At 52.4% G+C, this 27,602-nt stretch overlaps 1 protein-coding gene across 8 annotated transcripts in view; it reads right to left on the reverse strand.

Annotated features, from left to right (window-relative positions):
• LOC128081353 (protocadherin alpha-C2-like) overlaps positions 1 to 27,602 on the reverse strand; it is a 188,603-nt gene that overhangs the window by 98,656 nt on the left and 62,345 nt on the right. The window contains exons 1-2 of one of the 8 annotated variants that reach the window (XM_052684493.1): positions 21,475 to 22,522; positions 10,260 to 11,777 (exon numbers count right to left, since the gene is read on the reverse strand). The exons of 4 other annotated variants lie outside the window; for them this stretch is intronic. In XM_052684493.1, coding sequence (XP_052540453.1) covers positions 10,260 to 11,777; positions 21,475 to 22,485 — 2,529 coding nt within the window. In that variant the 5' untranslated portion in view covers positions 22,486 to 22,522. Of the gene's footprint in view, positions 1 to 253; positions 2,832 to 10,259; positions 11,778 to 19,923; positions 22,523 to 27,602 lie in introns of those variants that run through there. 3 more of the 8 variants (XM_052684485.1, XM_052684483.1, XM_052684491.1) reach the window with 3 other exon arrangements.

The raw sequence follows: 27,602 nt of genomic DNA on the forward strand, positions 1-27,602 counted from the left end.
GAAGTTCGCAGCACAGCACCAGGCCCAGCAGCTGTAGGGGACAGTGTGGACACCAGGCCATGCCAGGTGGAACGTGCCTGAAGGACACAGCGTCCTCAACAGTGACAACTGGCAGCTCCGGCATGGAGCAAAAGCAGCCAAGTAATGCATGACAGCAAAGGAGAGCAAAGAAGAAAAAGGCAAAAGCAAGAAAGAAGGAAAGCAGGAAGGACGGAGGGAAAGAAGGGACAAGTGGCCCGGGATTGCCACTGACCGTGTCGAGCAGAGAGGGCGGCTCGTGCGGCGTCTCCTTCGGCGCGGGGCCGGGCGGCGGCGGGCAGTTGGGGCTGAACACCATCAGGTCGCTCTTGCCCGCGCCGTCCCCGGCCGCGGCCACGCACAGGCTCCGGCTCTGGCGCTGCGAGTACGACCAGCTGCCCACCTCGCTGGCGCACACCAGCGTCGCCGGCCCGGGCCCCGCCGGCACGGCCGCCCGCGGCGCCCAGCGCCCGGCCCCGTACAGCACCGCCGCCAGCACCAACACGCTCGACACCGCGCAGATGGCCGCCACCAGCCACACGTTCGTCGCCGCCGCCGCCGCCGCCGCAGAGCCGCCCTCCGCGCCCGCCGCCGCCCGCGGCCCCGCCCCCGCCGACACCGCCCCCGCCCCCGCCGCCGCCAGCGCCGCCTCGGCGCCCTCCACCAGCGACACGCTCAGCGTGGCCGTGGCCGAGCGCGGCGGCTCCCCGTGGTCCCGCACCACGATCAGCAGCCTCTGCCGCGGGCCGTCCGCCTCCTCCAGCGCCCGCGCCGTGCTCACCTCGCCGCTGTACAGCCCCACGCGGAACGGGCCCTCGCCCCGCGGCTCCCGCAGCTCGTAGCGCAGCCACGCGTTGTAGCCCGAGTCCGCGTCCACCGCGCGGATCTTCGCCACCACCTGCCCCGCCGGAGCACCCAGCGCCGCCCGCGCCCACAGCGACCACGACGACGACGCCGAGCCCGGAGAACCCGCCGAGCCCGCCGCCCGCCACGCCGGCTCCGCCGCCTCGCCCGCAGCCCAGGGCCCCGGCCCGCCGCCCGCCAGCGGCAGCAGCGCCGGCGCGTTGTCGTTCTCGTCCACCACGAACAGCTGCACCGTGGCGTTGCCGCACAGCGGCGGCTCCCCCGCGTCCACCGCCCGCACCTCGAACTGCAGCACCTGCAGCTCCTCGTAGTCCAGCGGACGCAGCGCCCGCAGCCGCCCGCTCTCCGCCTCCACCGACACGTAGCTCGACGCCGGACGCCACCCCGAGCCCGAGCCCGAGCCCGAGCCCGCGCCCATCCCCGCGCCGCCCTCCCACACCGAGTAGCTCACGCGCCCGTTGCCCGCCTCGTCCGGGTCCCGCGCCCACAGCCGCGCCAGCTCCGCGCCCGCCGCGTTGTTCTCCCGCGCCAGCACCGTGTACACGGCCTGCGCGAACGCCGGCGCGTTGTCGTTCACGTCCGACACCGGCACCCGCAGCCCGCGCCTGGCGCGCAGCGGCGGCGCCCCGCCGTCCTCCGCCCGCACCTCCACCTCGTACTCCGACACCCGCTCCCGATCCAGCGCCTCCCGCAGCACCAGCGAGTACGAGCCCGCGAACGTCGCCACCAGCCCGAACGGCGACGCCGGCACCACCGCGCACCGCACCCGCCCGTTCGGACCCGAGTCCCGGTCCGACACGCTCAGCAGCGCCACCACCGTCCCCAGCGACGCGTCCTCGGGCACCGGCACCGACAGCGACGTCACCCACACCTCGGGCGCGTTGTCGTTCACGTCCAGCACCTCCAACAATACGCTGCAGTGGCCCGACAGCGGGGGCATCCCCTTATCGCCAGCCTCGATCTCCAGGTCATACGACTGAACATCTTCAAAATCCAGTTGTCCCGCTGTTCTCATTTCCCCTGAAATTCTATCGATTACAAATAATTCTTTCATTTTCTCAGGAATTGTCTCGCTAAATGCATAGTAAATTTCCCTGTTAATTCCATCGTCTTTGTCTGTCGCTGAAAGCTGTAGGAAAACTGTTCCCGGCATGGCATCTTCCGGCAGCTGCACTTTATACACCGACTGGTTGAACTGCGGCGCGTTGTCGTTCGCATCCAGCACCGAGATCAGCAGCTGCACCGTGCCCGTCAGCGCCGGCCTGCCCCCGTCACTCGCCGTCAGCACCAAGCGGTGCTCCGACTGCGACTCGCGGTCCAGAGGATGCGTTAACACCAGGGCAATGGAAACTTTGTTTTCGTCTTTGGATTTTATACCTAAAGCGAAGTGCTCAGAGGGGCTCAGTGTATACGAGAGCTGCGCATTCGAACCGATATCCGCATCTGACGCGCCCTCCACTGGAAAGCGAGAACCAGAAGGGGAGTTCTCTGAGATGCTGATGTTTTTGGAGGCGGCGGGGAAGCGCGGGGCATTGTCGTTGATGTCGGTGACCTCCACCTCCACGTGGAAGACGCGCAGCGGCCGCTCCAGCAGCACCTCCAGGCGCAGGGCGCACGGCGCGCTCTTCCCGCACAGCTCCTCCCGGTCCAGCCGCGAGCTCACCACCAGCGCCCCGCTCGCCCCGCTCACCTCCACGCTCGCCCCCAAGCCCCGCGACACCAGCCGCAGGCGCCGCGCCTCCGCCTCGCCCGCCTCCAGGCCCACGTCCTGCGCCAGGCGCCCCACCACCGTGCCGGCCTCGGCTTCCTCCGGCACCGAGTAGCGCACCGGACCGCCGCCCAGCGCCCAGGCCGCCTGCAGCACCAGCACCGCGGCCCCCCAGCTCCGCCGCGCCGCTCCACCGCCGACCATCGCCCTCCACGCCGCCGCACCGCTCCTTCTCCGCGCCGCGCACCTCCCGACCCGCCTGCTCCAAACCCTCCGCCCGCGCTCGCCGACACAATCCTTCCTCACGGGACGCGCCTCCTCCTCCCCGCCGCTCGCTCTCGCTCTGCCTTCTTTGCCATGGGCACCGGAAGGTCTTCCCCTCCCTTCCTCGCATCGCATCGCATCGCATCGCACCGCGCGTTCCTTAGCTCACAGCGCCATCATGTGGCTCGCGGAGGGAACTGCGTCTCGTGTTTCTCTACTTGCCGTGTGGATTCAATCTTCTTTTATTTCCGTTTTCAATTCCTCATGTATCAGCGTTTGGGTTTTTCCCTCCTCCTCCCCCTCTCTTTTGTTGTTGTTGCGATATATGTATCCTTCGGAATTTTCAGTGATCTCGCTCCCGTTAAGTGCCTATCTGTCGAAATGCAATGAGTCACCAAGTCATCTTTCACAATTATTTTTGAGTTGAATCGGGCTTGCTTTTAAATGCATTGAATATATTTGTCGGCATTGAGGCAGATGGTATGATACTGCGATCAGTGTAGTCCTTCTTAAAATTCTTCCGGTATAATTGAAATTTCTCTGAAAGAATGCCCTGTTCAAGTATCGACATTTCTAGCAGCAAAGTGAGTTTGACTGTCAGTTCTGACAAGCACATTGGGAAGTGGAGATTCACAGGCTCTTGGTATAAGTCTTGGAAGGACGGAGCACACAGAGCAAAGTGGGAAACAGTTCCTCTTCTTCTACTTGTGGTCACAGAATTGCAGTATCACACAATTGTAGAGATTTTAAGTGACCTTTAGTCATTACTGAGTCCATCCCCCATGCTAAAGCATGTCCAGAATCCAGAGAGGGAGAATCCACAGACTCTCTGGGCAGCCTGTTTCAGAGTTTTGTCAGCATGACAATAAATAATGTTATCCTTTTTTTTAAATGAAACTTCCTCATGTTCCACTTTTTCACCACTGTCACTTCTTACATTGTTGCTCATCAATGAAAACAGTCCACCCCATCGACATGACTGATGCACCTTAAATATTTATAAACAGTGCTGCGATCCAACCTCAGCCTTCTCTTCTCTATGCTGAACAGACAGAGCTCTCTCAGCCTTTCTTCGCACAGGTGATGCTCCTGGCCCTTAATTTGTTGCTTTTTGCCAGATTCTTCCCACAAGATTCCTTTTTTGAACTGGGGATCCCAGAACTGGATACAGTCCTCCAGAAAAGGTCTCACTGGGCAGAGGAGAAGGATCACCTCTCTCAACCAGCTGGCCATTCTCCTTTCAATATGACCCATTGCCCTGGATCCTGTTGGTCTTCTTTGCCACAAAGGTATACTGCTGGCTCGAGGCCAGTAGCTGACCTGTTGGCCACAAGGACAGAGGTTGCAGAGTTCTCCGGAGCTCCTCTCCAGAATGTCATCCCCTAGTCACATTGATGCGTGTGGTTATTCCTCCCAGGTGTGAGATTCTGCACTTCCTCTTGTTGAATCGCATCACGTTTCCCTCTGACCAGCATGCCAGTCTGTCCACACCTGGTTGAATAGCAGAACAGCCTTCTGGTCTGTCAGAAACTTTGTATCATCAGCAAACTTGCTCTATGCCTTCATCCAGGTAACTGAAGAAGATGCTGAACAAGACTGCATCAAGCACCTGGAGACTTTTCAACAACACAGGGAGTGGTTTGGCTATCACTTCTGCCAACCATCTCACGCATTTGGGCGTATCCCATCGGGGCCCATGGATTTGTATGCACTGATTTTGGATGATGGGTTCATCTCCAGTGCTCCAGTCTGTGGGAACAGGGCAGTTTTGTGATGCTTCCTCCAGGAGAGATTCTCTGTCCTCTCCTTGACTGGCAGTTCAAGGCTGTAGAGACCTTGTTGTGAAGTGCTTGAAGGAAAAGGTATGAACTGAAGGTGAACTGCTGGGAATGCCAGTCAGCCCCCACTTCCTTGCAGATGGAAACCATTGGAAGCAGAGTTGAGATGAGATGCACTGAGCATGGATGGGCAGAAGAGCAAACAATCTGTGTTACTGGCAAGGTGCTTCCTTCCGACAAGACAGGGTTGACTTCTGGGGTTTGGAGTCTTTGGATTTTCCATTTTTATACATACTTTTCAAAAAATATTTGTCCTTACCATTTGTTACAGACACACTGGTGGACAGGAATTAGGATCTCAGCAACTAAATGCTACTGTTCTGCTCCACCCTGTTCCTGAAAATAGGGTTTGCATCTTAACCTACAGGGAAAAATCCATCACCACTTTACACAGCTCCTTTCTGCTACCCTCTGCTTTCACCATCACCTGCACTGCACAACAGCAAGAGTCGGGCCAAGGCAGAGAACAACTTGCATCTTCATTTTTTACAACTCAGAAACACAGAACACAGTTCAGGATCAAGGAACACACTTTGGCCTACAGCCCTCCTTGCTTTCGTGCTTTGACTTGTTACTGTTTCATGTGGAAATCTGCCTCTGAAATACTGAAGACCGTCAGTCTTACATGGAACAGCAAAGTGTCTGGAGCCCAGATCCATATGCCTTGATGCAAGTGCAGTTTGGTTTCCACCATCTGAGTTCATATTCAGAATTTAAACATGAATTCTTCTTTCTCCTGCATCTTTGTATCTTACCTGCACTGGTACACACATGACTGCCCGAAGCTTACAACCTACAGGAAAATTCCCCAGAAGCACACATTCCATTCAACAAGAAAAGACCACGACTAAACAGAACCAAAACCTACAGCTATCTATAGAACACATATTCTTTTAATATGAAAAACTTACCTGTAGCATGCATTACCTGCTTGTTAAGAAAAAGTGCATGATCACTCATTAGAGTGTAGTATTCCCTGGCTCACAACTATCAGAATGGAAACAAAAGGGAGACTTGAAAGCTAATGACATTCACTTCAGCACAACCTCAGATCACTGAAGTAGAAAATCCAGATCCCAGCCTCATTGCCAGCTGCTCAAAAGTGTGCAATCTTGTCAACAGTCAGAACTCAATACTCAGAACTGCATCTCATCTACTCTCACCACCATAGATCCAATGTAAGAGGGAAAAAAAAAAACCAAAACAACAAAAAGCAAAGTTAGATTCATAAAACAAGAAAGAAAAAGCTGAAGGATCCCACTGCACTTCAATTAAACATAAAGTTTGCCTACATCCTTAATACAGAAGAACACTTCTTCCCATCCCAAGGAGGAACAAGACCACAGAGAAGACAAATGGGAGGTTTCAGAGAAATCAGCCAAAAATCATCAACAATGGGAAAAACACTTGTAGGAGAAATGACATATAAAGATGGAACATGAGTAAACAAAGGCACATAGGGAAGATGAATTCACAGGCAGGACGCCACAAGTACAACAGCAAGTGAGAACACATGGAATCTGGTTGGTCAGGGCACCAGAGGGGCTCATCACATCTCACTGATGGCCTTGCAGTCAACTGTCACGTGCTGGAAGGCCTCCTCATGACCACTGATGGCAATATTTGTTGTGCAGCTCTCCTTACTGGTCCTTCCTCTACATAATGAAAGGGAATGTCCAGGGAAAAAAGGGCATAGACACTTCAAACGTACAAAAAAGAACAAGTGTTGCCACAAGGAATGGCACAGAGGCTCTCATGTTAAGGCCAAACAGATCAAATTCTGGAGGTTTTCAGACAACACAAACCAGGCAGCATATTGCACTTGGCCTCTTCTCCACAATTAATTCTTGCAACCTCTATCTCAGGGCATGGCGAGCAGTAACACCAGTCAACCATTTCCAGCACGTGGCGACTGAAACACCACTTAATCTACTAAGCATCATCATTCCCCTCACACAAGACTCTTCACTGCTAAAAACTCCCAGGATCAAACAGCCAGGCCACACTTGGTGCTGCTCACATGATGGCTATCACAACACATGCACACTGATCCACCTCACTGCCTGCACACGGCTCTACGCCCCACCCTCATCACAACCCATGGATGCACACACCTTCACCTTCCCTCATCACTCACAGCACAAACAGATGGGGAGCTGCAGAAACACACACAGTCTGCCAGCCTCTTCACAGCAGCAGCAACTGCTTTCTGAATGTTCTGCACCTACTAAGCAACTTCATGTGGAAACTATAAGCAGAATTACATCTGACTTCATACAGATTGTAGCATAAGTACTGGCACGGCTGTGAGTAACTTTCCCAGTACTTGAGGGAAACCTTCGTCTAAAAGTAGGCAGCATTCTGCATCTCACATCCCATTTCCAAACACATTTCCCACATCAGGCAGATGCCAAAGCGGAAGACAGCATTTGGTGGGAGGAATTGCTCAACCCTTTGCAACAACATCTTTTAAGGCACACAGAAATAATCACATTCTTTTTATCTGCACTCATGGGAAACAAGAAAGCCTGGCACCACAGCATACATTGAAACAACACCGCAACATCCTCTACAGTCTCCCACTTTAACAAGCATTTGCCTAGCATGGAAAAACTGTTCTTTCAGTACTTGTTCTACCTTTGTTTGTTATTGCATAAGTCTCCATTTCAAATTGCTAATATCATGCATGGAAATAGAGCACACAATATGGTTGTGCTACGCCATCCTCTCCGGAAACTCCTTGTGGTATTAAAGTGATATGAGTGAAAAAAGAACCACTCACATGGCAATGAAAACCACATATCAGGACTACTTCTATGAAGGATCAGCAAAAAGGAGAACTCTGTTTCTGATGACACAAACTCGGTAGACACCAGCATGATTTGCCCAAAGCAGAGATGTGGGGAGTGAACACAGCTTCACGGCTGTGGCCGCCAACAAGAAAACAGCATCTTAAAATATGGAAGAAAAAAATGGACTTCATTTCCTGATGCTCCATCTCTGTGACTCCTTCCACCTGAGCAGCAAGTGCTCATGCTTGGAAAGAGAAAATTGAAAGGCCAGACTGTACATCGCTTCCAAAACAGGACTACAGTGCAGAATGAGTCCAGGAAGGAAAACCAAGAGGATACAGAAATTGAAATATCAACGTGGAAGCTATGGAACCGCAGGATAGGGAAGGTGTTGAATTCTCTTCTTTGGACATCATCACACCTTGAAAGGATGAGCCCCTCAGCAGTCTCACCTCACTCACATTCAGCCTCACGCAGAAGGGCCAAAACACACAGGACATCATAGAATGTCCTGGGATCTCACTCATCCATTACTCAGACATGACACAATTAACTACATACGGCTAAAGAAAGCTGTAAGAGGAGCCAAAGGGATTCATGACTACAGAGAGAGACACATATTCAGAACATCCAAAGACAGTGTCGTGCAGTCACGTCAACACAATCAACGGCCGCCAGATCTGGAAGGCCTCCCATCTCTCACGGCCCCTGCTAACCTCCAAACTCCACTCTGAACAATGGATACAGAAGACAAGCAGCCTCTGTTCCAGCTTCTACTCCCCTTCCCGATCCTGCGTTGACGCTGCCCTTCCCTGAACCATCCCACCAATCAGAGAAAGAAGTCCAACCACACCAAACAAACAGCGTCACATACACAGAGCCTGGCTGACCTTCTGTGGACAACCCTCAATGTTTTGCAATGCTTCTGCAAATTCAGATGGAGTCACCACACACAGCAAAGCAAAGGAATTTCTAATATTAACGAGTAAGACATCTTTATGTGTCATCTGAACTTTATAGGTGGGTTTCCAAGGATGCCCTTTTCACTTTCGGTTTTAAAAATGGCACGGGTGCTTTGTGAAGGTACAGCTACGGATGCAAATACTAAAAGAACATCAATAGAAGTTCAATACATCCTGCCAAAACACAAGTCTACAATCAGAAAAATCTCCAGCCACAACTGTCACCTTGCATCACATCTCCATCAAAGAACAAAGAAAGAAGAGGACAGAATTTCTGAAAAGAAACCATAGTTGATAATATAGCAATCACAACCAATGATGGTGAATACTACATGCTGGACTGCTGCCTCAAGACCAAGCCTTTGCAAATTCCAGACATTCAGCAGCCCACCTGGAAATGCAGCACACCATCAACTACAGGATTTGTAGAGTCAACAAAGTGATGTGGCAACTCAAAAGAGGCACTGATGTCTGTCTGGGACAGAACGTCACAAGCAGTGGAAGCCTCGTGTCCAGCTGCAGAGAAGAACTCCAATAAACACAGCTCTGTGCACTAACAGCTCCAAACCCCCCTCTGAGAACCACAAATGGCAATCAGAAGTCAAAACAGGTTACACCCCAAAACTTGTCCCACCAATAAATTATGACAAAAATAATAAACTAAGCAAAAAGCAAACCATTTTCATTGAAAAGATCTTGAGTGCTCCCTCTAGAGAAAAGTGTTACAGAAGTACCTGGAGCCATCCCCGCTCCCAACATTCCAAACAAAAATTCACTGCTTTGCATCATTCACTTGATGCACGAGAGACACACCAAAGGGAAATCACTGTCAGCACTCTGAGGTCACCAGCACACTCAGCAACGGCCCTGCACTCCTCTCTCAAACAAAACAACAGAGGCGTTTGCAAGACTTAATAAGGACAGACTACAGCTTTGGAAAGGATACAGGAAAAGTCCACAATCACTTTCTGACTTCCCTACTATCACAACTCTGACTGACGATCCGATGCAGATGGAGACTCACCACACTCAGGCACAATGCTCAACAAACCATCGATACACTGAAATGTGTCTCTTGCAAAGGAGAACGAAGGAAAGAAACAGACCTGCTACCAGCACAGTCACACTCCACATTATTACAAGAAGAGGAAAGTGCCCCGCTGACCACAACTATCACAATGACCCTTCATGTTGAACGATCCTTCAATGCTGTTCATTATTAGGATCAGTCTTGGCAGAAGCCTTGTGACACAGCAGCTCTATGCAAATGACTTTCTCCCATCAAGGGAAAATTCCAATACTAAACAGCAAGCTTCAGAAAGAAGTTCCAGATCAACAACTAAGGACATCTGGGATGGACAAAATGGCAGATGCAAAACTAAAACAAACACCTTCACACAACTGCCAGAGTAGATCCATAAATTGAACAGCAAATAATGGATGCAAGTGGAATAGTGTCCATTAGTGCTTGTCTAACCTCGGTTAGAGTAAAAACAATCGGTGAGAATGAACAAGACACCACCGTTCCAGAAAGAAAACAATGAACTCCAACAAAATCACATATGGAGAGAAAATTCCAGATACAACACCCCTGCAAGAATATCAAATCAGAGAACGCAAGCCACCAGCAGGTACTGACAGAGTTCCACAGCAGTAGAACACAGCAGTGAAAACTCCAATTTGCCAAGTAGAAAATAGAAGGGAAGAAAGGAAGCAGAGAAAAGGAAAGAGGGGACAACAAGAAGACAGCAAAAAACGAAGGATAGGAAGACAGCAGGAAGCACAATTCGAAGGGACCGCGAGAGGCACTGACCGTGTCGAGCAGAGAGGGCGGCTCGTGCGGCGTCTCCTTCGGCGCGGGGCCGGGCGGCGGCGGGCAGTTGGGGCTGAACACCATCAGGTCGCTCTTGCCCGCGCCGTCCCCGGCCGCGGCCACGCACAGGCTCCGGCTCTGGCGCTGCGAGTACGACCAGCTGCCCACCTCGCTGGCGCACACCAGCGTCGCCGGCCCGGGCCCCGCCGGCACGGCCGCCCGCGGCGCCCAGCGCCCGGCCCCGTACAGCACCGCCGCCAGCACCAACACGCTCGACACCGCGCAGATGGCCGCCACCAGCCACACGTTCGTCGCCGCCGCCGCCGCCGCCGCAGAGCCGCCCTCCGCGCCCGCCGCCGCCCGCGGCCCCGCCCCCGCCGCCGCCAGCGCCGCCTCGGCGCCCTCCACCAGCGACACGCTCAGCGTGGCCGTGGCCGAGCGCGGCGGCTCCCCGTGGTCCCGCACCACGATCAGCAGCCTCTGCCGCGGGCCGTCCGCCTCCTCCAGCGCCCGCGCCGTGCTCACCTCGCCGCTGTACAGCCCCACGCGGAACGGGCCCTCGCCCCGCGGCTCCCGCAGCTCGTAGCGCAGCCACGCGTTGTAGCCCGAGTCCGCGTCCACCGCGCGGATCTTCGCCACCACCTGCCCCGCCGGAGCACCCAGCGCCGCCCGCGCCCACAGCGACCACGACGACGACGCCGAGCCCGGAGAACCCGCCGAGCCCGCCGAGCCCGCCGCCCGCCACGCCGGCTCCGCCGCCTCGCCCGCAGCCCAGGGCCCCGGCCCGCCGCCCGCCAGCGGCAGCAGCGCCGGCGCGTTGTCGTTCTCGTCCACCACGAACAGCTGCACCGTGGCGTTGCCGCACAGCGGCGGCTCCCCCGCGTCCACCGCCCGCACCTCGAACTGCAGCACCTGCAGCTCCTCGTAGTCCAGCGGACGCAGCGCCCGCAGCCGCCCGCTCTCCGCCTCCACCGACACGTAGCTCGACGCCGGACGCCACCCCGAGCCCGAGCCCGAGCCCGAGCCCGCGCCCATCCCCGCGCCGCCCTCCCACACCGAGTAGCTCACGCGCCCGTTGCCCGCCTCGTCCGGGTCCCGCGCCCACAGCCGCGCCAGCTCCGCGCCCGCCGCGTTGTTCTCCCGCGCCAGCACCGTGTACACGGCCTGCGCGAACGCCGGCGCGTTGTCGTTCACGTCCGACACCGGCACCCGCAGCCCGCGCCTGGCGCGCAGCGGCGGCGCCCCGCCGTCCTCCGCCCGCACCTCCACCTCGTACTCCGACACCCGCTCCCGGTCCAGCGCCTCCCGCAGCACCAGCGAGTACGAGCCCGCGAACGTCGCCACCAGCCCGAACGGCGACGCCGGCACCACCGCGCACCGCACCCGCCCGTTCGGACCCGAGTCCCGGTCCGACACGCTCAGCAGCGCCACCACCGTCCCCAGCGACGCGTCCTCGGGCACCGGCACCGACAGCGACGTCACCCACACCTCGGGCGCGTTGTCGTTCACGTCCAGCACCTCCACCACCACCTTGCAGTGTCCGCTCAGAGGTGGATTTCCCTTATCCTGCGCGTCTACTTGCATGCGATATGCAGTAGCATCTTCAAAATCTAAAGAACCTTTTAGGTGGATCTCGCCGCTGTTTTTATCTATCTCGAAGATGCCTTTCGCATTAGGAGGAAAGAAGTTCGTAAGAGAATATGAAATGTTGCCATTCGTTCCCTCATCCAAATCTGTAGCGTTTACCCTTACCATGAAAGTGCCACGTTCCGTATTTTCTGGGATCTGCACTTTATACACCGACTGGTTGAACTGCGGCGCGTTGTCGTTCGCATCCAGCACCGAGATCAGCAGCTGCACCGTGCCCGTCAGCGCCGGCCTGCCCCCGTCACTCGCCGTCAGCACCAAGCGGTGCTCCGACTGCGACTCGCGGTCCAGAGGTTTTGTGAGCACCAAGAACAGAGGCTCACCATCCTCCTCCACTTTCGGAATATAGACAGTAAAGTGCTCGGAGGGACTTAGTGTATATGAGAGCTGCGCGTTCGATCCGATATCCGCATCCGACGCGCCCTCCAGCGGGAAACGCGACCCGGGCAGCGACAGTTCCGCGATGCTGATGTTTTTGGAGGCGGCGGGGAAGCGCGGGGCATTGTCGTTGATGTCGGTGACCTCCACCTCCACGTGGAAGACGCGCAGCGGCCGCTCCAGCAGCACCTCCAGGCGCAGGGCGCACGGCGCGCTCTTCCCGCACAGCTCCTCCCGGTCCAGCCGCGAGCTCACCACCAGCGCCCCGCTCGCCCCGCTCACCTCCACGCTCGCCCCCAAGCCCCGCGACACCAGCCGCAGGCGCCGCGCCTCCGCCTCGCCCGCCTCCAGGCCCACGTCCTGCGCCAGGCGCCCCACCACCGTGCCGGCCTCGGCTTCCTCCGGCACCGAGTAGCGCACCGGACCGCCGCCCAGCGCCCAGGCCGCCTGCAGCACCAGCACCGCGGCCCCCCAGCTCCGCCGCGCCGCTCCACCGCCGACCATCGCCCTCCACGCCGCCGCACCGCTCCTTCTCCGCGCCGCGCACCTCCCGACCCGCCTGCTCCAAACCCTCCGCCCGCGCTCGCCGACACAATCCTTCCTCACGGGACGCGCCTCCTCCTCCCCGCCGCTCGCTCTCGCTCTGCCTTCTTTGCCATGGGCACCGGAAGGTCTTCCCCTCCCTTCCTCGCATCGCATCGCATCGCATCGCACCGCGCGTTCCTTAGCTCACAGCGCCATCATGTGGCTCTCGAACGCAATTGCCTCTGTGCTTCTCTGCGTCTCGCGCTGGATTCAATACGACTTTTTTATATTTCATTCTTTACACACATCAGTTTACTTCTTTTAACTTTTTCTTCTTTCTTCCTTCCTCCCCCAACCCCCGGAAAACGGATCCTCCATAACTTTCGGTGTTCTCATTCAGCACAAGTACATATCCTTGGAATGCAACGAATCTCCAATTGTTCATTCACACTCGTTTTCCAATTGAAATGGCTGAGACATGAAATGTATTGAATGAATTCGTTGGTTAGTGCGGCTCATCATACGTATATTGAGATCATTGTTCTGTTGTTGTAGATCCATTCTCTACTCAAGTGTCTTTCAAGACATTTCTCACAGCAAAATACCCTCAACAATCACTTGTTCCATACCCACTGTGAAGCAGTGATACGCAGCCTGTTGCTGTCTGTCTTGCAAGGATGCAGCACAAAGAGGCACGTGGAAAGAGATTCTTCCAGTCGTGGGCAGAGAATCAGGGAATCACAGAATTGATGGGTTTCTAGGCAACCTCTTGAGATCACTGAGTCCACCCCCATGCTTTGAAAGGTTCCCCACAGCAGATTGTGCAGGTAAGCATCCAGACGTGTCTTTCATATCTCCAGAGAAGGAGACTCCATAACTTTCCTGGGGAGCCTGTTCCAGAGTTCTGTCACTCTGACAATAAATAAGTTCATCCTTACATTTGAATGGAACTTCCTTGTGTTCCAGTTTGTCAGTTTTGCCTTTTGTTTATCGTTGCTCCCCAACAAAAACTGTCCACCCCATCGACCTGTCTGTCACGCTTCAGATATTTAAAAACAGTGATGAGATTTGCCTTCTGCCTTCTCTTCTCCATGCTGAACAGATCCAGGTCTTCCAGGCTTTCTGTGTACTGGAGATGCTCCATGCCAATGATCATCTTTGTCATCCTCTGCAGGATTCCTCCTAGGAGGTCCCTGCCTTTTTTGAACTGCTGAGCCCAGAACTGGACACGGTGCTCCAGGAGCAGAGCAGAGGGAAAGGATCACTTCCCTCAACCTGCTGGCCATGTTCCTTTTAATGCAACCTAGTGCTCATGACCAAACTGGTGGCCACCTGCACAGAGAATGCTCAGCTTTGCACAGCTTCTCTCCAGCAGATCATCTCCAAATGCATTTTGAATCATGCAGCTATTCCTCGTGCAAGACTCTAGACTTGCTCATGTTGAACCTCTTCAGTTCAACTGCCCAACTTGACAGTCTGTCCAGGTCTCCTTCAATGGCTGCACAGCCTTCCGGTGAGTCAGACTCTGTTAGCAGCTTTGTATCATCAGCAAACTTTCTGAGAGTAGTGTCTATGCCTTCATCCTGATAAGTAAAGAAGATGCTGAGTGAAAGTGGATCCAGCAGCTTGAAACCTTTCACACATGACAGAGAGTGGTTTGGTGGTCACTTCTGCCAGATGTCTCACTACATATGGATGAACAGCATCGAGTTAAAGGGACATTGTTGTGAAGTGCTCACTGGGCATGGGTGGGCAGAAATGCAAACACACTGCCTGATTTTCAAGATGTTTCCTTCAGACAAGTTCAGGTTGATTTTTGGGTTTGGTGTCTGTGGATTATCCTTTTTTATGTGCATGTAAGATTCCAATTAGTCCTCAGATTTGCTGCACACATGTTGGTGGACAAGCATGCTGGACCCAGAAGCAAAATGTTACCATTCTTCTCTGCCCTGTCACTGAAACTACAGGAAACAAAGAAACACCACCTACCTACACAGCTCTCTTCTGACACCCTTTGCTTACAGCACTGCACAACAGCAGCAGTCAGACCAAGATGGACAGCAACTCCCATCATCAAGTTTTACAGCTCGTAACATCAAAGATGGCCCAAGGCTCAAGCAACATGCTTCTCTTTGGTTTCATCTCCAACTTACCACTGGTCCATGCGTAATTCTGCCACTTTGGAACTGAAGACTGTCAGGCTACCGTGGAACAGTAATGTTGCCTGGAGTCCAGATCCATATGTACTCACCCATACCAGTGGGGTTTGATTTATACCATATGAGTTCAAAGTCAAAATATAGGGATGTATCGCTTTTCTTCTACAAATTTCCATTTTACCTGAATTGGTATAGATGTGATTACCAGAAGGTTAAAACCAATACATGGCACAAGACAAGAATAAACACTCCAACATAAAAATACCCCCAACAACACAGTGAGAAAATGCACAGTTGTCTGCTGACCGCGTGTTCTTTCACATGAACAACTTACCTTTAGTATGGCTGCAGTAGTTGCTCCTTATTAAGAAAAAAACAACTCTATCACTGATCAGTGCACAGTGCTCCCTGGCACACATCTATCACAATGGAAGCAACTAGAAAGCTAATGACATTCACTCCATCACAACCTGAGATCACAAAAGTAGAAAATCCAACCCCAGACTCGTGGTCAGCTGATCAAAGGGGTGCCATCTGACAGCAGCCAGAAGCCAGCACACTGCATCTCATCCTCTCTCAACAACGTATTCCCAGTGTGAGAGAAGAAAGAATGCAGAGTGAGATTCATAAAGTAGGACAAGAAACCAGAAAGGTCCCACTGCACTACAGTTAAACATACTGTTTGCCTCTTTAACATACATGAGAGCTTCTTCCCAACCAGAGGAGAAATACCAGCAGACAGAAGATCACAAGGTACAAAGAACTCAGCCAGAATCATCAACATTGGGAAAAATTCTTGTATGAAAAACATCATTCCACATTCAAACACAGGTGAATAAAGGCACATAAGGAAGATGATTTCCCAAGCAGGAATGCTGCAACTACAGTGAGTGACGACACACAGAATCCAATGGCTAAGACAACAGTGAGGCTCATCACACCTCACAGATGGCCTTGCAGTCAACTGTCACTTGGTGGAAGGCCTCCCCATGACCCAGTGAAGACAATATCACTGTGCTGCTCACCTTTCTGTTTTTTTCTCTACATAATGAAAAGCAGATGCCCAAGGAAAACAGCAGAGAGTCAATTCAAACACACAGCACAAGGAACAACGACAGAAGGAATGACTCAAAACCTCTCATGATACTGTCTAACAGATGAAATTCTGGATGTATTCAGAGAAAGCAGGCCAGGCAGCACAGTGTACTTTGCCTCTTCTCCACAATTAATTCTTGCAACCACCATCTCAGGCCAGGGCAAATAGAAACTCCAGTCAAGCATTTCCAGTTCTTGGTGATCGATTCACCATTTAATCTACCAAAGCATCATCACTTCCCTCGCACAAGACTCTTCACTGCTAAAAACTCCCAGGATCAAACAGCCAGGCCACACTTGGTGCTGCTCACATGATGGCTATCACAACACATGCACACTGATCCACCCCACTGCCTGCACACGGCTCTACGCCCCACCCTCATCACGACCCATGGATGCACACACCTTCACCTTCCCTCATCACTCACAGCACAAACAGATGGGGAGCTGCAGAAACACACACAGTCTGACAGCCTCTTCACAGCAGCAGCAACTGCTCTCTGAATGTTCTGCACCTACTAAGCAACTTCATGTGGAAACTATAAGCAGAATTACATCTGACTTCATACAGATTGTAGCGTTAGTACTGGCACGGCTGTGAGTAACTTTCCCAGTACTTGAGGGAAACCTTCGTCTAAAAGTAGGCAGCATTCTGCATCTCACATCCCATTTCCAAACACATTTCCTACATCAGGCAGATGCCAAAGCGGAAGACAGCATTTGGTGGGAGGAATTGCTCAACCCTTTGCAACAACATCTTTTAAGGCACACAGAAATAATCACATTCTTTTTATCTGCACTCATGGGAGACAAGAAAGCCTGGCACCACAGCATACATTGAAACAACACTGCAACATCCTCTACAGTTTCCTGCTTTAACAAGCATTTGCCTAGCATGGAAAAACTGTTCTTTCAGTACTTGTTCTACCTTTGTTTGTTATTCCATAAGTCTCCATTTCAAATTGCTAATATCGTACCTGGAAATAGAACACACAATATGGTTGTGCTACGCCATCCTCTCCAGAAACTCCTTGTGGTATTAAAGTGATAAGAGTGAAAAAAGAACCACTCACATGGCAATGAAAACCACATATCAGGACTATTTCTGTGAAGGATCAGCAAAAAGGAGAACTCTGTTTCTGATGACACAAACTCGGTAGACACCAGCATGATTTGCCCAAAGCAGAGATGTGGGGAGTGAACACAGCTTCACGGCTGTGGCCGCCAACAAGAAAACAGCATCTTAAAATATGGAAGAAAAAAATGGACTTCATTTCCTGATGCTCCATCTTTGTGACTCCTTCCACCTGAGCAGCAAGTGCTCATGCTTGGAAAGAGAAAATTGAAAGGCCAGACTGTACATCGCTTCCAAAACAAGACTACAGTGCAGAATGAGTCCAGGAAGGAAAACCAAGAGGATACAGAAATTGAAATATCAACGTGGAAGCTATGGAACCGCAGGACAGGGAAGGTGTTGAATTCTCTTCTTTGGACATCATCACACCTTGAAAGGATGAGCCCCTCAGCAGTCTCACCTCACTCACATTCAGCCTCACGCAGAAGGGCCAAAACACACAGGACATCATAGAATGTCCTGGGATCTCACTCATCCATTACTCAGACATGACACAATTGACTACATACGGCTAAAGAAAGCTGTAAGAGGAGCCAAAGGGATTCATGACTACAGAGAGAGACACATATTCAGAACATCCAAAGACAGTGTCGTGCAGTCACGTCAACACAATCAACGGCCGCCAGATCTGGAAGGCCTCCCATCTCTCACGGCCCCTGCTAACCTCCAAACTCCACTCTGAACAATGGATACAGAGGACAAGCAGCCTCTGTTCCAGCTTCTACTCCCCTTCCCGATCCTGCGTTGACGCTGCCCTTCCCTGAACCATCCCACCAATCAGAGAAAGAAGTCCAACCACACCAAACAAACAGCGTCACATACACAGAGCCTGGCTGACCTTCTGTGGACAACCCTCAATGTTTTGCAATGCTTCTGCAAATTCAGATGGAGTCACCACACACAGCAAAGCAAAGGAATTTCTAATATTAACGAGTAAGACATCTTTATGTGTCATCTGAACTTTATAGGTGGGTTTCCAAGGATGCCCTTTTCACTTTTGGTTTTAAAAATGGCACGGGTGCTTTGTGAAGGTACAGCTACGGATGCAAATACTAAAAGAACATCAATAGAAGTTCAATACATCCTGCCAAAACACAAGTCTACAATCAGAAAAATCTCCAGCCACAACTGTCACCTTGCATCACATCTCCATCAAAGAACAAAGAAAGAAGAGGACAGAATTTCTGAAAAGAAACCATAGTTGATAATATAGCAATCACGACCAATGATGGTGAATACTACATGCTGGACTGCTGCCTCAAGACCAAGCCTTTGCAAATTCCAGACATTCAGCAGCCCACCTGGAAATGCAGCACACCATCAACTACAGGATTTGTAGAGTTAACAATGCGACGTGGCAACTCAAAAGAGGCACTGATGTCTGTCTGGGACAGAACGTCACAAGCAATGGAAGCCTCGTGTCCAGCTGTAGGAGAAGAACTCCAATAAACACAGACCTGTGCACTAACAGCTCCAGAACCCCCCTCTGAGAACCACAAATGGCAATCAGAAGTCAAAACAGGTTACACCCCAAAACTTGTCCCACCAATAAATCATGACAAAAATAATAAACTAAGCAAAAAGCAAAGCATTTTCATTGAAAACATCTTGAGTGCTCCCTCTAGAGAAAAGTGTTACAGAAGTACCCGGAGCCATCCCTGCTCCCAACATTCCAAACAAAAATTCACGGCTTTGCATCATTCACTTGATGCACGAGAGACACACCAAAGGGAAATCACTGTCAGCACTCTGAGGTCACCAGCACACTCAGCAACGGCCCTGCACTCCCCTTTCAAACAAAACAACAGAGGCGTTTGCATGACTTTATAAAGAGAGTCCACAGCTTTGGAAAGGATACAGGAAAAGTCCACAATCACTTTCTGACTTCCCTACTATCACAACTCTGACTGACGATCCGATGCAGATGGAGACTCACCACACTCAGGCACAATGCTCAACAAACCATCGATACACTGAAATGTGTCTCTTGCAAAGGAGAATGAAGGAAAGAAACAGACCTGCTACCAGCACAGTCACACTCCACATTATTACAAGAAGAGGAAAGTGCCCCGCTGACCACAACTATCACAATGACCCTTCATGTTGAACGATCCTTCAATGCTGTTCATTATTAGGATCAGTCTTGGCAGAAGCCTTGTGACACAGCAGCTCTATGCAAATGACTTTCTCCCATCAAAGGAAAATTCCAATACTAAACAGCAAGCTTCAGAAAGAAGTTCCAGATCAACAATCAAGGACATCTGGGATGGACAAAATGGCAGATGCAAAACTAAAACAAACACCTTCACACAATTGCCAGAGTACATCCATAAATTGAACAGCAAATAATGGATGTAAGTGGAATAGTGTCCATTAGTGCTTGTCTAACCTCGGTTAGAGTAAAAACAATCGGTGAGAATGAACAAGACACCACCGTTCCAGAAAGAAAACAATGAACTCCAACAAAATCACATATGGAGAGAAAATTCCAGATACAACACCCCTGCAAGAATATCAAATCAGAGAACGCAAGCCACCAGCAGGTACTGACAGAGTTCCACAGCAGTAGAACACAGCAGTGAAAACTCCAATTTGCCAAGTGGAAAATAGAAGGGAAGAAAGGAAGCAGAGAAAAGGAAAGAGGGGACAACAAGAAGACAGCAAAAAAAGAAGGATAGGAAGACAGCAGGAAGCACAATTCGAAGGGACCGCGAGAGGCACTGACCGTGTCGAGCAGAGAGGGCGGCTCGTGCGGCGTCTCCTTCGGCGCGGGGCCGGGCGGCGGCGGGCAGTTGGGGCTGAACACCATCAGGTCGCTCTTGCCCGCGCCGTCCCCGGCCGCGGCCACGCACAGGCTCCGGCTCTGGCGCTGCGAGTACGACCAGCTGCCCACCTCGCTGGCGCACACCAGCGTCGCCGGCCCGGGCCCCGCCGGCACGGCCGCCCGCGGCGCCCAGCGCCCGGCCCCGTACAGCACCGCCGCCAGCACCAACACGCTCGACACCGCGCAGATGGCCGCCACCAGCCACACGTTCGTCGCCGCCGCCGCCGCCGCCGCAGAGCCGCCCTCCGCGCCCGCCGCCGCCCGCGGCCCCGCCCCCGCCGACACCGCCCCCGCCCCCGCCGCCGCCAGCGCCGCCTCGGCGCCCTCCACCAGCGACACGCTCAGCGTGGCCGTGGCCGAGCGCGGCGGCTCCCCGTGGTCCCGCACCACGATCAGCAGCCTCTGCCGCGGGCCGTCCGCCTCCTCCAGCGCCCGCGCCGTGCTCACCTCGCCGCTGTACAGCCCCACGCGGAACGGGCCCTCGCCCCGCGGCTCCCGCAGCTCGTAGCGCAGCCACGCGTTGTAGCCCGAGTCCGCGTCCACCGCGCGGATCTTCGCCACCACCTGCCCCGCCGGAGCACCCAGCGCCGCCCGCGCCCACAGCGACCACGACGACGACGCCGAGCCCGGAGAACCCGCCGAGCCCGCCGAGCCCGCCGCCCGCCACGCCGGCTCCGCCGCCTCGCCCGCAGCCCAGGGCCCCGGCCCGCCGCCCGCCAGCGGCAGCAGCGCCGGCGCGTTGTCGTTCTCGTCCACCACGAACAGCTGCACCGTGGCGTTGCCGCACAGCGGCGGCTCCCCCGCGTCCACCGCCCGCACCTCGAACTGCAGCACCTGCAGCTCCTCGTAGTCCAGCGGACGCAGCGCCCGCAGCCGCCCGCTCTCCGCCTCCACCGACACGTAGCTCGACGCCGGACGCCACCCCGAGCCCGAGCCCGAGCCCGAGCCCGAGCCCGAGCCCGCGCCCATCCCCGCGCCGCCCTCCCACACCGAGTAGCTCACGCGCCCGTTGCCCGCCTCGTCCGGGTCCCGCGCCCACAGCCGCGCCAGCTCCGCGCCCGCCGCGTTGTTCTCCCGCGCCAGCACCGTGTACACGGCCTGCGCGAACGCCGGCGCGTTGTCGTTCACGTCCGACACCGGCACCCGCAGCCCGCGCCTGGCGCGCAGCGGCGGCGCCCCGCCGTCCTCCGCCCGCACCTCCACCTCGTACTCCGACACCCGCTCCCGGTCCAGCGCCTCCCGCAGCACCAGCGAGTACGAGCCCGCGAACGTCGCCACCAGCCCGAACGGCGACGCCGGCACCACCGCGCACCGCACCCGCCCGTTCGGACCCGAGTCCCGGTCCGACACGCTCAGCAGCGCCACCACCGTCCCCAGCGACGCGTCCTCGGGCACCGGCACCGACAGCGACGTCACCCACACCTCGGGCGCGTTGTCGTTCACATCCAGCACCTCCAGCTCCACGCCGCAGTGGCCCGATAACGGAGGTGTCCCCTTATCTCTCGCCTCAATGCGAAAGTCAAACACACTGACTTCTTCAAAATCTAAGGCACCTGTGAGTCTGATTTCCCCCGTCTCTGGATGGATAGAAAACAAATTTTTCCCACTGAGTGGAATAATGTTGGTGGCACCGTAAGTCACTTCGCTATTAATTCCCTCGTCCGGGTCCTTGGCTGCCACCCGCGCCACCAGCGTCCCCTCCGCCGCGTCCTCCGGCAGCTGCACTTTATACACCGACTGGTTGAACTGCGGCGCGTTGTCGTTCGCATCCAGCACCGAGATCAGCAGCTGCACCGTGCCCGTCAGCGCCGGCCTGCCCCCGTCACTCGCCGTCAGCACCAAGCGGTGCTCCGACTGCGACTCGCGGTCCAGCGGGCTCTTCAATACAAGATCAGGAATAATATTCCGGTCATTTGCTCTTTGTAATTCCAGGGCGAAGTGCTCAGAAGGACTCAGTGTGTACGAGAGCTGCGCGTTCGATCCGATATCCGCATCCGACGCGCCCTCCAGCGGGAAACGCGACCCGGGCAGAGAAGATTCCGCGATGCTGATGTTTTTGGAGGCGGCGGGGAAGCGCGGGGCATTGTCGTTGATGTCGGTGACCTCCACCTCCACGTGGAAGACGCGCAGCGGCCGCTCCAGCAGCACCTCCAGGCGCAGGGCGCACGGCGCGCTCTTCCCGCACAGCTCCTCCCGGTCCAGCCGCGAGCTCACCACCAGCGCCCCGCTCGCCCCGCTCACCTCCACGCTCGCCCCCAAGCCCCGCGACACCAGCCGCAGGCGCCGCGCCTCCGCCTCGCCCGCCTCCAGGCCCACGTCCTGCGCCAGGCGCCCCACCACCGTGCCGGCCTCGGCTTCCTCCGGCACCGAGTAGCGCACCGGACCGCCGCCCAGCGCCCAGGCCGCCTGCAGCACCAGCACCGCGGCCCCCCAGCTCCGCCGCGCCGCTCCACCGCCGACCATCGCCCTCCACGCCGCCGCACCGCTCCTTCTCCGCGCCGCGCACCTCCCGACCCGCCTGCTCCAAACCCTCCGCCCGCGCTCGCCGACACAATCCTTCCTCACGGGACGCGCCTCCTCCTCCCCGCCGCTCGCTCTCGCTCTGCCTTCTTTGCCATGGGCACCGGAAGGTCTTCCCCTCCCTTCCTCGCATCGCATCGCATCGCATCGCACCGCACGTTCCTTAGCTCACAGCGCCATCATGTGGCTCGCGGGGAGAATCGTTTCTCGTACCGGATTCGCTTCATCTTTACTATTTTTCATTTCTTCCATTTCATTTCTCTTTCAGTTGTTTCTTTTTTCTTTTTCTTCTTTGTTTTTCCGAATCTGTACCTGCAGCGCTGTACCAGTTCCCAAAAGCACTTGTCTTTTTAGCTACAATGAGACTCTGAGTAACGTTTCATCCTTCCTTTCAAAACGAAATGGGCATGAAGGTAATTCTGCTTAGTGATACAGCTTCCACGATGACTGTGAACAGTTCTCCTCTGTTGGAACCCAGGTGCTTTATCTGAAGTGTTTCTGATAACATGCTCCATTGTTGTGGTCTGCTATACATCTCTTAGAGCAAAAGATATCTAATATGAATGTAATTTTTAACCTTAACACTGGAAAGCTGAGGTTCACAGGCTGTTCAGGTAAGTCTTATATGGGTTGAGTGGAAGGAGAAAAGAAACTGTTCCCCTGCTTACACTCATGACCAGTGACTTTTCCTCACAGCTTATTTGTGTTAAAGTTCTGATGAGTTCACACTGTACTAATCTAATCAGAAAGACATACTCTCCTTAATCATGCAGTTCTGTATGTCATCTGCATTTCTTTACCCCAACCAATGGCATGCTCATTGCTTCGAGGAAGCATTCAGACAGAGCACGTTTCCTATCCCAGATTCCTGCATGCAGGGCAGAGTAGAGGTTCAGCCTCCGAAGATGAAGTGTGGTCCTTTCCTTCTGTGATGCTCCTGAGCAGACAAGCTCATGAGAAAGGTAAGCAGCAATTTCCAGCAGACACTGCATCATCCAGAGATGGAGACTCATCACGTTCCCAACACGTTCAGAATATAACAGAACTGGTTTTGTTCCACATTCCCGTTTTTGGCGCCTATGTATCTCCTGTGATCTCACATCAGTATTACCCCACCCTGACAGATGGAGACAAAAATGAATCCTGCCCTGTGTAAAAGCATTTTGTTGATTTGTCCAGATGCAGGCAGACTGTGAGCAAATAGAGGAATGCTAGATTAGTGTTCTGCAAGACACATTTTGTTGCAGCTCCACGTAGACAACAGACAGAACAGCCTGGATAGAGACCAATGTCTTGACCACTGTGTAGAAAGAAATTTCTGGGATAGACTTTATATTAAAAAAAAAAAAAAAAAAAACACCAAACTTATTCCATGTGAATCCAGAATGAAAGGTGTTCAAAGAGTGTAAAGGTATTTTCCTTCTACTTACCCACTTGCTAAGATCATCCATCCACAAAGTATAAGCAGATCACCTTCTCATTCATGCCCTACCCAGAGGGATGAGAACACACACATGCTATAGGCAGCAAAATGAGTACTGTTTTATTTTCAGGTAACTTCGAGTTGGGCTGAGGTCAAAATTAAGATTGCATAAACATTTGTGTGATTCAAGACAACCCACATCTTGGGAGAGTTCTCTTCCAACTCATATCAAGCCAATGTGGGATTTTATTCTTCTACTGAGGGTAAAGCAAATCCTCAAGAATCGTAGCACTGCACACTCATCACAAATGCACAAAGAACTTGTCTTTTACCTACAGCTATACTGAGAAATCATCAAGTTCACAGGAAGAAGCTGAGAAAATCCTGTGAAAAGCACCAAGTTGTTGGATTATCTATTGCCAAACACGTCAGTTTACTGCCTCCAACACTGGAGAGTCCTCCAAGAAATAAAAAATGAAAAATACAAACACGTTCCTGCGGCTGTAAGGAACTTTTCTTCTTTTTTTTTCTGCAGAGAAAGTGACCTGGGCTGCTATTCAGGATTTTGTGTATACATCCATATTTTAGAATGAGCCCTGACACAAGATAGCACACCATCAGACCAAAGCCAATTCGGCAAGTGCACAAAGTGAGGAAAACTCAGTACGCAACGATTATACCCACCAAATATTATCTCCTGAAAAATAATCACCTCTATTTCCAACTCCAGGCTGACACACAACCCAGGGAGGGACCTTTGACTGCGGAAGAAACTGCTCTACCCATTCAAATGCACTTCATCAACAGAAAGCTCCAGCCCTCAGGCAATATTCGACACTCCAACACAAAGGAAGCACAACAGCAGTCTATTGATCACATATTCTTTAATATGAACGACTTACCCACAGTAGAAGAAAATGCTTGTTCACAAAAAGAACACTGTTATTGGATAGGGGTGCAGAGCTCCCTGGCACACATATACCAGAAGGGAAGCAAGAGAGAGACCTGAAAGCTAATGACTTTCTCTCCATGAGTACCAGAGCCCACCAGAGTGGAAAAGCTGCATTGCACACTCATGGCCAACTGCCCTAAGATCTGCAATGTCACAGAAACCAGAGCTCAGCACCCTACATCCACTCCACAGTTACCAATGTATTTCCAGTGTGAGAGAAGGAAAACAACAAAGTGGGACACTTTTCTGACAGAGAGAAAGAAACAAGAAGATCCAATTGCACATCACTGAAACACAAGGCTTGCCAACATCTGGAGTACAGAGCACACTTTTTCCCCTCCCAAGCAATAATGTGAGGAGAGGGAAAATCATGGGGAGGTCCACTACAGCCAAGCAGAAATACTAACATTGTGAAAAGCCACTGTTTGGGCAACAACATTTCACAGTTGAACCCAAGTGAATAAATGCACAGATTGCAGAGGTCTTCACAACCAGGAATGGCACAACAGCAACAGGAAGTGAAGGCACACAGAATTTGACTACATGTGGATGTGGGAAAGCTCATCACACCTCATACAACGGCTGTACCATCAACAAGGGCTTCTTTGAAGACCTCTCCAAGTCTCAGCTATAAATAAGCAATTATTTGGCTTGTCTGAGCATACCAGGTCTTCCTCTATGTGCATCAATGATTCCTCCAGGGGAAAAAAAAAAACAAAGAGAGCCTCCATGCAAACAAATCAAATCCATCACGTGGCACCATGAATAACATACAGCCTCTCACGCTCACAAAGACCAGTACCACATACAAGCTCAAGAGCAGGAAAACCACTAGCTGCCATCTCTGGGAAATGATCCTGGCCAGAATGCTCTGGTCCCATTCCACCTCTGGTATTGTTAACTCCACATTCTGGGACACTTGTCTCAAGACAAGAAGAGATCTCTCATTCTTATGACATGTCCCATCCTCTTCCAAATGATGTCCTCTCCCTCACACAAGTTTTCCCACCGATTAGGATCACCCATCACATCAGCAAAGAGCAGACCTTACTCGCTGCCATTGCTAGGTTCACTCCTCAAAGGTACCAACCACACTTGCAATTCTCATCCAGAGGTTGACTGCATTTTGGACAACTTTCCTATCAATGACAGCACCATTAACAGAAATAAAGGGAGACTGTTGTATACATGCAGAATGCAGCAGAATCTCTGCCGCTGACCATTCCTCTTTTGCAGTGCTTCAGTCATCTCAGATGGAAATGTTACAGGTCTGTAAGCAACATTATTTCTAACACTGATGTCATGACACCTCGAAAGGCAATAAGAACTGATTTCATTCTATGAGGGAATAGCACAGGCAGTGTCAAGCAAAGCTGTTATTGATAGAGTAACTGTTATGGAAGCATTTGACGTTTTCTTGGATGAAAGAGTTCCTGGGATTTTCTAAGTCTGCGGCTGTTGCTGATAACAGTGTTAAAAGAACACCAAAACCGAACTGCAGACCTCAAACCATTTCTTCCAGCATAGAGGAAACAAGTCCACAACTACACTGATTTGAGAGCGCAGTCAATATTTTCCTCCATGAAAAGGCATCAACATCACAACACCAGCAGACACAGAAGCTAACAGCGCTTTCTGCAACTGCACATGCTAAGAAAATTTCATACAATTAAACAGAATCACAGAATTGTTGGGTTCGGAAGAGACCTCTGGAGATCAAGTTACTCCACCCCCTGCTAAAGCAGGTTCCCTGGAGTAAGTTGCAAAGGAAAGCATCCCGCTGGGTTTTCAATGTCATCAGAGAAGGAAACACCACAGCTTCTCTCAGCAGCCTGTTCCAGAGCTCTGTCACCCTCCAAGTAAAGAAGTCATTTCTCATATTCAGATGGAACTTCCTATGGTTCAGTTTGTTCCCTTGTTCTATTGCTGAGCATCACTGAAAAGAGCCTGGCCCCATCCTCTTGATATCTGCCCTTAAGATATATATATACATGGGCTACTCTTGCAAGCAAAAGCATTAGTCATGAAAGTTTCAAGTGCAAAATGGACAGAAAAGGATTACAGACCCAAACGAGGCAGAGGAGAGAAGAAGGAGCAAAATGACATCTTTAAAAGCAATCTTGGAGGTCTCAACAATGTATATTGCTCAGTATGGTAAAAGCATTCCTATTAAAAAAAAAAATACAAATAAAAATAAAAAAGAAGTATGCATTCCCACTTTCATGAATATGATCACACTGTTCACTCTAAATACATTTCATTTCACTACAAAGGAAGACAAAAAAAACAAAATCAAAAAAATTAAAAAATACCAATAAAAATAGGAAAAGTCCATATTGATTTTCATTATAACTCTGCCATGAGAATCGAAATACAGAAGTTTACATCACAAACATAATCATCAACTCTAAATTTCTGCCTTGTATCACGATTCTTTGTAAGGAGACCTAACTCAAAGGAAGACAAAGTTTCTGAAAAGAAACCATATCCAGTGACAGCATTCGGTGTCACCAATGACACTGAACCCTGCCTGCTATTCTGGCACAACCAAGATCCTTCGTGTCTTCCAACCTCCAGCAAACTCAGGAAGAAATGCTGCACACCAGCAACAGCATTTGTAGAGCTTGAATCATAAGAAATCAGCAGAAGCTCTAGAACCTAGAATCACCTTCTCAAACTGAACCT

The sequence above is a fragment of the Tympanuchus pallidicinctus genome, unplaced genomic scaffold, assembly GCF_026119805.1.
Source record: "Tympanuchus pallidicinctus isolate F22 unplaced genomic scaffold, pur_lepc_1.0 scaffold21, whole genome shotgun sequence".
Lineage (NCBI taxonomy): Eukaryota > Metazoa > Chordata > Aves > Galliformes > Phasianidae > Tympanuchus > Tympanuchus pallidicinctus.